This window comes from Sparus aurata, chromosome 1, assembly GCF_900880675.1.
Source record: "Sparus aurata chromosome 1, fSpaAur1.1, whole genome shotgun sequence".
In the NCBI taxonomy this organism is placed as follows: Eukaryota; Metazoa; Chordata; class Actinopteri; order Spariformes; family Sparidae; genus Sparus; species Sparus aurata.
Genome location: NC_044187.1, coordinates 19,506,132 through 19,520,087, shown reverse-complemented (window position 1 = coordinate 19,520,087; position 13,956 = coordinate 19,506,132). Strand labels below are relative to the sequence as shown.

At 42.4% G+C, this 13,956-nt stretch overlaps 1 protein-coding gene across 14 annotated transcripts in view; it reads right to left on the bottom strand.

Moving 5' to 3' along the window:
* slit2 (slit homolog 2 (Drosophila)) overlaps positions 1–13,956 on the bottom strand; it is a 97,867-nt gene that overhangs the window by 28,945 nt on the left and 54,966 nt on the right. For 8 of the 14 annotated variants that reach the window (XM_030421124.1, XM_030421227.1, XM_030421150.1 and 5 more), the window contains exons 5-12: positions 9,394–9,465; positions 8,306–8,377; positions 6,673–6,744; positions 6,253–6,416; positions 6,111–6,122; positions 5,688–5,826; positions 3,397–3,468; positions 3,159–3,230 (exon numbers count right to left, since the gene is read on the bottom strand). In XM_030421124.1, coding sequence (XP_030276984.1) covers positions 3,159–3,230; positions 3,397–3,468; positions 5,688–5,826; positions 6,111–6,122; positions 6,253–6,416; positions 6,673–6,744; positions 8,306–8,377; positions 9,394–9,465 — 675 coding nt within the window. Of the gene's footprint in view, positions 1–3,158; positions 3,231–3,396; positions 3,469–5,687; positions 5,827–6,110; positions 6,123–6,252; positions 6,417–6,672; positions 6,745–8,305; positions 8,378–8,552; positions 8,649–9,393; positions 9,466–13,956 lie in introns of those variants that run through there. The other 6 variants (XM_030421134.1, XM_030421167.1, XM_030421191.1 and 3 more) reach the window with 2 other exon arrangements.

Sequence of the window (13,956 nt, the reverse complement as noted above, 5' to 3'; positions counted from 1 at the left end):
TCACAGGGTATTGGAAATGTGTCTGACAGCTACAAATTATTCAAATCCGTGGCAAAATGGCTGCAAAGCCCCCATCGTCAAGAGGTTATATCTCACTGAAATCTGATTTTAACACTAACATTTTTTTTTTTTTTTTGCGGTTTCACCAAATATGTATAAGCTAAGATAATATATCACACAATTAAAATAATTAAAGTCCTGTCCCTTTAGTTAAAGGGGCAATACGTAAGAATTTAGTTTGAAAGCGTTCAACTGAAAATATCATTCGAATGTGAGGAAATAACAGTCGTGGGGTCAATGTATTGTGTTTCAGAGAGATGTACTGTTAGCATGCTTAACAGTTCGCCCATCCCAGTCCAAATCTCCTGTGCTAGCAGTGTAAACACTAAACTCTGGTCTTCAAGCTCCTATCTGAACCGCGGCTAACTAAGCTAACTTGCTAATGGCAGTTCTTTGATGTTGGTTCGTTGTGTCTGGGCCTGAACCAGGGACTCAGATTCTTCTTTTCAAACACTGTTGTCACCTTGGCATGAAGGTATAAAGGGTTATAAATGTCCACCACTTGTGATACTTCATAAATCTTTTTCTAAGTTGTCAGGCATGATTATAGCCCTAAAAAAGTAGTATGAATGTGCTTACAATGCAGATGACCTTCATGAAAAGTAAATAATAAATTTGGGCGATTTATCTGGTGCGACTACAAGCCAAATTATGGGTGTAACCATCTTGGAATAAGGATTTAACCCTCCCAGGTTAGAGTAACAAGAGGTTTAACAGTTCTGTTCCTCCAATTCTGTCAGCATTACGCAGCATAAAAGCTAAGAGGGTGGGACTTTGGCTCTTTGGTGAGAATAACACAGAAACATCCAGAGGAAAACATTGAGACCTGAAATGATAAGACCTTCAATCAAAAACAATACCAGCCCATTTTTTTTGTTTCCTTTATGGCTGACACCAGTAAAAACATCAGCTTTGTGACTCTGTGCCAACACCTGGCTGTAATTCAACACTAAGGAGGTAAAGTAGAACTAGTTATGAACACTTTTCATCTGAATGTCACAATAAAAAAGAAAACTCCATAAATCTGACTCATGGTGTGAGTAATGCACTCCGTTATCAGAGAAAAGCTTTTTATAAATACACCAGATTATGTACACAAACAGGTCAAGGCTGAGACTTCCACTGCCTCGCCCAACAAATACACACAGACACACTCAGGCACACTCGCACACCCACACACAGACAGACAGACAGACACACACACACACACACACGCCCACACACACACACACACACACACACACACACACACACACACAGGGAGAGTTATCAGTCATCTTTACGCTCCATGCTGAGTTGAACTGTGTATGTAGGCAGTCTAAAGACATGTGTTTTAGATTGGCTTTTATTTCATTGTGCTGAGTGGCTGTCCCTGAGAGACCTGAGGTTGGGAAACACACAACCGGGGAGTGGATGCTTCATTTATGTCTCACACACACATTAGCACGTACATTCACACGTCCACACGTACAGACAGACATTCAGACAGAATCGATGGCTCATTTACATCCTCTATAACCGAACCCTGACACACAATGAACACACAACGCAGCCTAATGTGAAAGCCATACTGTATGTGGTGTGTCAGCATGAATTTGTGTGTCCCATTCTCTCTGTGGTGAATGTGTAATGAGGTGGCAGAAGCCTCCATTCAGCAATTCAGCATTTATGAATTATTGACTTTAGAGAGAGGAGACCTTAATATAACTCCATCATGAAATAACTCTACATCCCTCGGTCCCTCTCCGGCTCCTCTCTCCGCCGTCCTCCTTCACAAAGCTTCACACGCAAAGCAGATGGTCTGACCTGTGATTCAGACCGAAGAGGAGGCCGGCAGCATCAACGTGCTTGTCGAAAGTGTGTCACATTCTTTCATTGTATTTGGATTGCTTGACACGGGAGTGCATTATTGATTTATGAGGCAAATATGATATAATATTTAGTATTTATTAAAATCATTAAAACTTGTTGCGACAACAACAGAAATGTTACCGTTTTCTTTATTTTTTAAAAAGTTTTTTTTTCTTTTTTATCAAACCATTGTGGTAGGCAAGTTCATTTTCGATAAAATAAAAGGTTGTTAAAGGGGCTCTGCTCACCAATTTGAAGCAATTAACTTAATTAATTACTTTTTTATTGACCATTAGTGAGCGGATTGTAACGCGGCGTGAAAAATGAGACCTTCCCCTTCTCTCTCGGTTCTCTATACAAACCTGTGGATGAGTTGTTTATGTTAATGCTGCTGGAGCTAGCGAGCTAAAAGTATCCAGCATTACACAGAAGTTCAGCAGAGCCCAATTATTATTAGCACTAACGGTAACCAAGGTTTGACAATGATTTAAATATGCGGGATTAGATTGAACTGGCTCTCATGTAACCTTCTTACCTATTATAATATAGTTAGCTAATAATATGCTAACTCTTGCCCTCGGAAGTAATGCCAGCTTACAACTGTAGCTAAAAGTTAGTAGTCATAGCAACCAGAGATGCTAATATTGATAGTTTACAATTACAATTCAGCTATTGTATTTCTGGGTTTGAAAAGATGATAAAAAGACACAAACTCTTTAAATGCAGAATACAGAGTTTGCACACAGTGTTAGCATGTTGAGGAATCCAAAACTTGACAGGCTATTGTTTGGTTGATGAATTATGACTCAGATATTTCACGGTAAACATACATCACAATACACAGACTGACTTCCTGGTTCAACTTGCGTCTAGCGAACTGCTAAACTTTTCTGAGGAATCATTTGGACATGCTCACTTTTGTTTTCCCCTCCAAATCAAGTGGTTAAGATCATTTGGCTTAACTTATTTCTTATATAAAGCCTGTCTGGCTGCTTTGTGTTTCTTTCCCCTCTCGCTTGCTTTGTTATTGTGTTCCCATGTCCCATAAATTAACTTGGTGAGTACAGTGTTAACATAACAGATAGAGGTGATGTCTAAAGCTACAAAAACAAAATCAAGTTGTGATGAACAGCAGCTTTTTATGTGGACTGCACAGATCTTGGTTCAGTAGGACACAAGGTTCAAAGAGCTAACTTGTGGTGTTTTGTGTAAACTGCATCAGAAATAAAAACATAATAACTACTCACAGAGAGTTGAGGGAGCGCAGACCTTGGAAGGCGTCCGACGCTAACTCTGAAATCTGGTTATTACTCAAATCTCTGTGAAGAACAGGGCCAAAGGAAAAAAGAGAAAACAAGAGACAGAGAGGCACAAAGTTTGAAACATGGAAAGTGAAACACTCAGGTTGACAAATGGGACAAAAACACTACGTTTTTGTAGGTGGTTGACAGGGTGCAAAATACATGTATCTCCTCATCTACTCACATCCTGCGCAGCTTCTTATAAGGAGAAAAGGCCCCAGCTGGGATCACCTTGATGGCGTTCTGCTCCAGTCGTCTGGAACCAAACATACACACAGACCATTGAAGAGCGACATTAACATTCCCCTATCACAGAGCTATCTCTGCTGTATCCTTGACTGCTACTCGTTCCCAGGGGCTCTACCTAAGGGGAATGTTTCCAGATAAAGGGCTTTGATGACCATTGCCAAAATCCGTCACATCTCTCTGATCTTTTTGCCCTCTTTAACATGCGTACAGTCAGACGTACACACAAACACACAGGCGAGCACACCCTTGACTGTCTGGGCAGTGTTCCATTAAGTGCCAGTCTGACTCTGCGTCAAACAATTCAAGCCAGGCCGGGAGAGAGAAAGAGAGCTGGAGAGGGAGGGAGGGGGCAAACAAAACAGACCCAAACAGCCGTTCTCTAAACATTTCACATGTTTAGTCACCGTGGCAAGAAAGGCGCTGGAACATGATTTGCAAACCAACCATCCCATTGTGAAACATTTCTCTAAAATGTGTTTGTTTTCCATTTTGCTGTTCTCTTCTGTTCAGCTCTGGTCCAGTTTGAGCTTCAGTACGAACATTTTTGACTGATCGCACAGGAGCATACTGTTGTATTTTCTGTTTTTTTTCTGTCATTTGGGGCAGGTCCACATGAAGTCTAAAAGTCCTGTCGCAGCACATCTCATGTCAAGACTCAAGTCAACCAACAATAGTTCAACTTGTGTCTCAAATCAGTGAATAAAAATGCAGTGACAGCGTGAAGTCCTGAGAAAGTATATCTTCAGTCTATCTAGAGTCAATTGAGAAAAATTCAAGTCAAGTCTCTTTAACCTACATCTCAACTGTAGTCTCAAGTCCTTAAGCAGGTCTCAAGTCAGGTATAAATTCAAAAGACAAGTCCAAGCGTTGAGTCACAGGCCGTGAGTCTTGAAGGTCTCAAGACAAATAATAAATCAAGAGACAAGTTGAATAAAAAGGTCCTACAACTATTGTCTAAGCAGGTCTCCAGTCAGGTCTCAGCTAAACCAACACCCAACACTAAAGATCAATAGGTATGTAAACATCTTGAAGTCTTGAAAAAAGCAAGTCTCAAGTCAACCTCAAATTAACTGAGATATTTCCAAGTCAAGTCCCAAGTCTTGTCAAACCTGATCTCCAATCTATTACCACATCAAGTGCAAGTCAAGTTAGAATCAACCAACACATGTCTAAGTCAAATTTCAAGTATTGTCCAAGTTTGTCTCAAGTCTTGAGACTCGGCTCAATCAAGAGAGGTTTGAGTCAAGTCCCAAGTCTTGCAGAAGTAGGTCTCAAGGCTCCAGTCAACTGAGAAAAGTTCAGGTCAATTCTCAAATCATTTGACTCAAGTACACAAAGTCAAATCTGGTCAAATCTGGTCCATACTCGAATCTCAAGTCAGTTGAGTAAAAGTCAAGTCTCAAGCCTTGTTAGAGCATGGTTCAAGTCAGGTATAAAATCAGAACAAGTCAAGTCTCAAATAAACCCAGACAAATCTAAGTCAAGTCTTCAATTATCATCAGGTCTCCAGTCAAGTGTCAAATCCAATGAGATATGTCCAAGCCGGGTCAGTGTGATGTCCACTAGTCACAGTTTAGGTGATTTGAAGCAAAGGTTTCTGAGTGTTTACCATTAAATTGTCACAGTAATTGAACACTTTCCATGAAAAGCTTTGGCAACATCTCCTTTTTTTTTTTTACATAACTGACACAAATTCCTTTTAATCTCTAGACCCCATAATTAAATGTTTATTATGTTGGCAACACAAGGCCTGATTAGAGCTGTTATTCAGTTTCGTCCAGGCCAGAGCTCGAGACCTGAATGTTTTTGCCCTCAAATCAAGTCTCAGCCCAAGTCAATCCTTGAGTCAAGCCTCATATGTGTCGCTAAAAATCTGCTGGCTCAATCCTTTCTTTTTTATCGATAGAGATACGATCTTCCTTGTCCTTCAGATTAATCTTTCAATTCTTCCTCCCTCATCCCTTCATTATTTTCTTAAGCAGGGAAGAGCTGCATGACCAGGCTTTCTCATTTCACAGATGTGTGGTTTTATTCCACTGCACAGAGAGAAAGAGAAGTAGTGAAACAGAAAGGTGGAAGGAGACAAAGGAGGAAAATGGAAAGGAGCACAGTGAAAGAGCAAGAGAAATATCACTGCACCGAGCGATTGTGTGTGCTTTTATTTGCATTCGGAGTACAGCAGGTGTGTGTGTGTGTGTGCGCTTAAATATGGTACGTGTGCCTTACATCTCAGTAATGGTTTCAGGCAGGTTGGTGGGTATTTCTGTCAGTCCCTTCCCTCTGCAGTCCACAATGTTGTTACTGCAGGTGCAGGACTCTGGGCACTGTAACACACTGCAGGAGGAAGATGATGACGACTGGTGACCTACACAGAGACAGAGGGCCAATATTATCCATGGATGATAGTAATGCTTGGTTTAAATCCCCAAAAGTGAAGGATGCCGAAGCTGACAGAAAGTGTGAAACGGCAGTGAGGCAACAAAGTGTGCAGGCGGGGAGAGAGTTTTCTGTTTCTACACCTGATCGTGACCTTGTCTATCTATAGTATCATTTTTTTAATCTTGCGCTCTTTGAGCAGAGAATCTGATCCCTAGATATTTCAGAGCGTGGGGTTAGAGCCAAGCCATGCGATGGAAGATGAATACTTGCCTTCGTCCTCATCTTGAAAAGCATGAGCAGAAGATAGTGAGAAAAAGCAAAACGGAGACAAAGATGGGTTTGCCACTGTAAAACGCTGAGCGGATGCCAGTCACAGAACAGACGACAGAGCGAATGCGTCAACTCAACCTACCTGTGCAGACAAACTCCTTCTTCTGCACCTCCGCCACGTTGTGTCCCCTCAAGTGTGGCGGGGCCATGCACTGCGTGTAAAGACCCAGTCGGGGGCGCTGTCGCAGCCACTCTGACAGCCAGGCCACGTGGCAGTCACACTGCAGGTTGTTGGAGTGCAGGCGACTGTGGGGGGAGGAGAGGAGGAGGAGGAGGAGGAGGAGGGAGAGGAGGAAAGAAAGGGAGGGGGGCAGACAGGTGGTGAGAACAGGTTGGAGGAGAAATAATAGATTTGAGGATGGGGAGACAGAAGCAGGGTAAGTGGAGGAGGGAGAGGTGCGAGTACAGATCGATCAATCAATTGTACAAACGGCCACGGATGAGAGGAATTCTTCCCCGCCGAGACCGCAATGTGTACAAAATACTCGGCGGTGCCACTTACAAGGTCCTGAGCTTCGGCATGTGGTTGAAACTGGCCACAGACAGTCGGCTGATGTTGTTGTTGTTGAGGGTGCTGGAGAGAGAAAAGAGCAGGAAACACAACAGCAGATAGATTCACTGGACTCTTCAAGGTTGTTACACGAACACAGAGAAGTGACTGAGTCAGCAAAGTAGGGTAAGGAAGCTGTTCTCTGCCGGGAGTCATGTAAATCAGTGTCACCATCACCGCCACGGAGGTTATGTTTTGAACCCGTGTCCGATTGTTTGTTGGTCTGTCAGCAGGATTACACATAAATTACTGAACAGATTTCAATGGAACGTGGGTCGCACGTTGATGATTCGCACACCAGAAAAGACCCTGTTAACTTTTGGCGCAGATGTGGATTAACGGACAGAACCAGGAACTCACTTTCCTTAACACTGAGAGATAGGGTGTTTAACATTTTTGTTAAATTCAAAGGGACTGATGCATGGGCATTAGTAAAAAGAAAAAAAAATCAGACATATTTAGGTGGCTGGTAAGTGAGAATTAGATCTGGCGAGCTTACGTTACATTTGTCACTTCCGCCTTAAAAAATCTACTTGATGAACTTAAATATTAAAACATTTTCACCATTCAAAACATATTGTCACCATTCTCTCTTGGATCAACATCGAAATTCTCGACATCTCGGCACAGAATCATACAGAAAACAGTTTTTTCTTTAAACGAACAAAATAAGCACTTCACAAGATATTGATATAAAATGACTACAAATGATCTTCTAAATGATTTGCCCACTACTTATTGTGCATCATATGTAACAAATTATCCAACTTTTATATATTTTTTTGCTTTTTTAACTGGATTTAAATGCCTGTGTCCGATTTAAAAAATGTATTAGCGTTGGGACCAATCTGATTCAATATCGGTACAGGGCGCTGGTGCTTACACAATTGACCTACTGGACATCGGACTGACGTCACAGATCCACATACCGATTCCATTGTCAGATTTTTCAACTTACCATTGCACTGAAATTCCTTTATTACTTTTGAACTAATTCATAGAAAAATCAACTCACGAGTAGTTGGTAGTAGCATTGCTGTGCCCTTGATTTGTTACATTTTTTTCAAAACATTAAGGAGTTGCCATAGCAATTAGCAATTCTACACTTGTGAAGCCTGCCTGACCAACCCTTTAAATTAATTGCTTAAAGAACACATTACATTGTTTTTTCTCTTTTAATAAAAAGGGATTCTAGTATTGGTATCACCATCATGACATGTCTAAATTTAAGTATCTGAATCAGATCAGAACTGAAATAAAAGTGGATGGTGCTTCTGATATGTCTTGACATTGAAGTCACACAATTGATGACAATGAACATCAGTCATTCAGTACATCTCGAAGCTTCTCAGTCAGGTTGACTTTAGGACCGACAACTGGTCTCCACAGCGGCACTGATGATGTGGCGATCGCCTGAATTAATTCCAAGATGATAGTGAATTATCATGAAACTGTCTTTGTTCAGGAGCTGCACGGGCAATGCAGTCTTTTAAAGGTCAACGAGGATATTCGCTGTTCACGCTCGTCGTTCACCAAAAGCTCTGCTGACGTTGTTAGAAGGGTGACTGAATAAACGAGTACTCACAGCACTTCCAGGTCACGTAACGCTCGGAAAGCTCCATCTTCTATACAGCTGATGTGGTTGTAGTCCAACTGGCTGCACACACACACACACATACACACACACACACACAAAAGGAAAGAGGAAAGGAAGCTCTTGTAAGAATGGAAAGTGTCTCACACTACATCTTCAGGTGAAATTCAAACCAGACAGACAGACAGAGGAAAATGCATCAACTCCCTCCTCTCTGTCTGCCCTCGCTCTCACTCACTTTCCTTTTTTGGTTTAGTTCTGTCTCCTGAGCTCATGGTTCTTTGTAGATGTATTTCTCAACGTATTTATCTCTGTATCCATTCCTTCTTCCTGCTCTGCTCTTCTGTCTGACGTCTAATTTGTATGCGCTGCTCTTTACCTCTTTCCCCCCTCTCTCTCTCTCTCTCTCTCTCTCTCTATTCCCTTTTCTCAGAATCGCTTTGCTGAAACAATTTAATTAAGACATAAGGACAGTAAATCATGTGCTGTCGCCCGCATGCTAATGCGAGACACACACACACACACACACACACACACTGCCACACCCACACACACACACACACACACACACACACACAGCCCTGTCCTTTAACAATAATTGCGAGACATTCAAAGAAAATAAATATGTGGATGTAGGATGCAGCAAATAGCTGAACAAAAAAATCCATATATTTAGAATTACTGCTGGGCAATTACTTTACCTGCAAAAATGACCACCAATTACCTTTAATCATCATAACTACGACTGAGGCAAAACAAAGGGAGAAAATAACAGAAATGCCAGATGATGTAACGACCACAGGACACACACACACACATACACACACACACACGCACACACACACACACACACACACACACTCACACACTCACACACAGGCACAGAAATACACAGAGCTGCTAATGAGCAGCGGTGCCGGTCAATACAGTGAGCAGGAGGCACATGACATTTAACACAATGAAATATTGATGCACAGGCACATGGGGGTTGTGCACATTTGCAAACACACTGAGTGACACATGTGCACACACACACACACCACACTCTCACACACACGGTTGGACCAAATGCCACTTACAGGTTCTTGATTTCCACGGCTCCCCTGAAGGCTTTCCTCGGAACTCCCTGAATCTGGTTCTCGCTGAGATCACTGGACACAGAGAAAGAGAAGAAGAAGAAGAAGAAGAAGAAGAAGAAGAAGAAGAAGAAGAAGAAGAAGAAGAAGAAGAAGAAGAAGAAAGAGGGGGAAATAAGGTGGAAGAGTGTTAAGCCAGGCTGTCACTGAGCCACTTGCTTTGCAGCACAAGTGTTTGATGTAATCACCAAAATGCAGCGCGGGGCAACTTCAGAGCGAGACAGATCATCTGCAAAATTGAGTTCCTCGCACACAGAGCACTCCTTTGCCAAATATAATCAGCTGGCGTGATTCATTTCTCAGTGACACAAAGAACGCTGCCTGTGACGAATGTATCTGGAGCCGTCCAACTGTCTGCTTTGAACATCCATCCAACTCAGGTACAAGAGGCTACAAACAACATTCAAACAACCTGTAGGGGGCAGTAGTGACCTCTGCTTCCTTCACCGCTTTCTCTTCCTCCTCTCATCCTCCCCCCTTTCTGCTTTTAAGGAGTGAGTGATGTGTGTGTATGTGTGTGTGTGTGTGTGTGAGAGGGCTCTAGGGTTTACACAGATTTAATTTTCAGCCACTTTAACTAATCTGCAGCTCGAAAAAAAAAAAAAAAAGCGACACTAAATTTACCGCAGTCATGTGTGTTCATGTTGCTATTCAGTCACACAAGCACATAAATACACATGAACAGGTGTCTGACATTTACTAAATCTGCCGCCTGCTGCCGAGTGAAAGACAAGCTATCACCGGTTGGTATAGCAACTTGATTTAGTGAAGGTCACCCCCACACACACACACACGCACGCAGGTGCTGAGGGATGTAAACGCAAATAGTTACACGGAACGAGGAGTAGAGCACGCTAGCACACACACATGCACGCAAATTTAAATAAACTACAGATCTGAGTTTGAAGGCGTTACAGGATGGCAGATGCAAAAAACTTCAAGCTAGAACATCTGGAAACAAGACACTTATCCATCCTAATGGTATGTTAGACTGTTAGACACTGCCCGTGTGTGTGTGTGTGTGTGTGTGTGTGTGTGCGTGCGTGCGTGCGTGTGTGTGTCACCCGCTGCCAAGTTCCAGACAGACTATTTGACCTTTCACCGTTGACCTCCCAGCTCTTGACCCCCACCATGCTAATCGGCTAACAGCTAATGCCAAGACACATTCCTCACATTCCTGTGTGGGTAGAACCAGCACTGCAGGTATCATCCATCTCTTTTGTTTACCACCTGCTGCTTCTGGAGGGATAATTTGTCTCTTGGAACAAAGGAAAATGACGGAGAGGATGTTTAACAGACAGAGGACCCTGAGTGATTGCCTTTTGTACGCTTAATTTCCAAGTTGAACAAACTTTCTCTGGTAACCGCAGCTTATTAGCAAAGGAACAGATGTCAACAGTGGCACTGGTGACAAAGTAGGACCTCACTGGTCTGCCTCGACACTGATGACTATGACATCTGCAGGCAAATGCTGACTAGCAAACTCACTCGCTCGCTTGCTCTTTGCTCAATCACTCACTCACAGGCCTGTAAGAATCTGTGGAAGTTAGGGCAAGACAAAATGTCTATCCTCATAGATTGGAGCTGTGATGGCAGAAAACAGCATAATTCATACACCAAATGTTTTATTTATATTCAAGATAGTTTTGGCCTCAAAGGAGGGAAGATTAATGGCAACAACCAAAATTTTAGCATTTCTATCCCCCAAGGTGCACTTAACCTCTACTCAGAGGCATTTCTATAATTCATTTTAAATGTATTATAGTTTTGATGATCAAACATCGCATAAAGTCACATTTATTAAGCACAAATGTCAAACTTTTACAGGTTCCTGCCTCTAAAATAGAAGAATTTGGCGCTTTGAATCATGCTTGATAGGATATCTTTGAATTTTGGACCGGTTTTGGAGGACACCAGCTTCTGTTCTGGGAAATGACAAAGGCTGAAATAACTGTTCAATGCAGCCACAGATTGTGTTTGCTGGCGATATGCAGGGAATTCAATTGACCGACAAATGTAAAATAACTTCATATGTGGGCAAGAACATGTGCACCTGTACCTAACTACCTGCACACACACACACACACACACACACGCACACACACACGCACACACACACACAAAGCAAGTTCACATCTTGTTACTATGCTCACTGATGCTGGGATCAATCAGTGTGATCCTGGAATAACATTTTACAGAGGCAGATGAAAAAGAGGCTTCACCTTTGCTGTTTCACACACAAAGCGCAAACACACATGTGTGTGCTTTTCCTCATGCATGTACACACACAAACACACGCACACACGCTCGCACACACAGCGGCTGGTCTGAATCAAATAGAGTGTATCCTGATACTGTTTTTACAGGACCGGAGGGGGGGTTGTTGGAAAACAGCCGTAGTCCTTTAACCGCTGGAACTCCAAAACCAAATAAACTCCCAGAATGTGCTCCTTAACTCTGCACACACACACACACACACACAGTCTGCATCCACTTCATCTGCCTATCAGATGTTGAGATCAGTAAAACCTTGTTAATGTGTCATATGTGAGGAGTTGACAGTTTGACAGTGTGCACGTCGATGTTTGAAGCCTCACACAGAGCTCACTGTGAACGACAGCACACGGTCAGCTGATCTCGGCCTGAGTGTGTTTACACACACACTTAACATGTCCACTTGGGAACCTACAAGTCACTTCTCTGCCCCTATTACAGTAATGCAGCCACGGTAAACACGGTGAGAGGGTTTTAAAGTGTATGACTGGTACAGTATCTAAGTGTGGGTGTGTGTATGTGTGTGTGTGTGTGTGTGTGTTTGACATATACATTTATCTTTTGATGCACTGAGATGATTGAAAATTGATTTTTCACGTCCCTCTGTCCCTGTGATTTACAACAACAGAGAGAGAACACACGCGCATGCAAACACACACACACACACACACACACACGTACACACACACGTACACAGACAGAGTACATGCATGCATATGTGATTGGCAGTTTGGGTTTGTTTTAGGGCTCTTAAGGGAAGTGCAGGAGGCCACTCTAAACCCTATTCATCACTCAGACCACCAGAGAGAGAAGCAGAGAGAGAGTCTGAATAGTAATCTTTACTCCGACTAGGAAATTGACTTCTCAGGGACTTAGGAGTGGATTTTCTTTCTCAGTTTGGCGCCAAGACACCTGATTCAATTTCATCTTTAGTTAAATCGTTTGGTAGCGGTCCCACCCACCACTTTCCCTCTCTTTCTCCCGTTAGCCTTGTCTGGCTTCCTCTCCCGTCGACCTTTCTTTTCTCTCTTTCTTCCTTCACTCCGCTCTTGTTTTTGGACTTCCCCAAGGTTTAACCCCTCACCTCTGCCCCTGTGCCTAAACCGGGAGGTTACCTTCATTAAAAGAGGCTCCTGCTGATTGCCAGTATGTGTGTGTGCATGTGCGCGAGTGTGTGTGTGTTCTTGTTTGAAGAGGCCGGAGGTATTAAATCCACACAGGAACTGTATCACGCTGCTAAGTTAGGAACCCTGTGAAACACACACATACACACACACACACACACACAGACACACACGCACACCCACACACACGCGCGCGCACACACACACACACACACAGCCAACAGTGCACTGACGAGATGCAAAGTAAGAATTAAAGGGTGACTTCACCAATTTAAAGTGTGTTTACAGGTCTGGGGGGCACTGCTGCATATGTGGAAAAAGTAGTGTACATTGTAAAGTGTTTTGTGGCTCCAGAGGAAGCTGCATGCAACCTCATAAACTGCCTCCAATAAATGTGCTAATGTATAAATAGTACAAATTAAAGTAAATACTGCATATGTGTACATGTATGTACTGTATACTGTGGGGCGACTGATCATAACAACCGATACAATTTTAAGTTCATTTAAAAATGTGCCACCTTGGCTTTGACATCAAACAAAGGTAATGTAGTAAAAAGTACAATATTGTAGTGGAGTAAAAGTTTCAAGTATAAATGGAGTGGAGTGGATGTATGAAGTAGCAGAAAATAGTTAAAAATTGTACTAAAGTTATTTCTTTTTTAACTAGCTTTTTACTTTCACTCCCTACATTGTAATGCAAAAATCTGTACTTTCCACTCCTAACATTTTCAAAACAGGCCCGTTACTTTACTTGGAATGCTACTGGTGGGAAATTTAGCTTATTCTTATTTTGTGTGCATTGCATGTTGCTTTTTTTCAACATCACAGGATTGATTTCAGTGCGTATCATGCTCAGCAATCATAGCAAGACGAAAACACCATAAAGGACATAACGAGATGGAAACAGACAGAGAGAGACAGTGACTGGAAAGGGAAATAAAAGCACGTAGTGACAAGGGTCATTTAGCTTTGCACAATATTGGCTGGTAGAAATCACCTTCAGAGCGATTCTTTTAATTTTTATACTTTGGGTACATTCCAGAGCCTTTACTTTCTAACTTCTACTTAAGTACACAGTGTGTGTACTATTGTCAACTCTGCTGGTC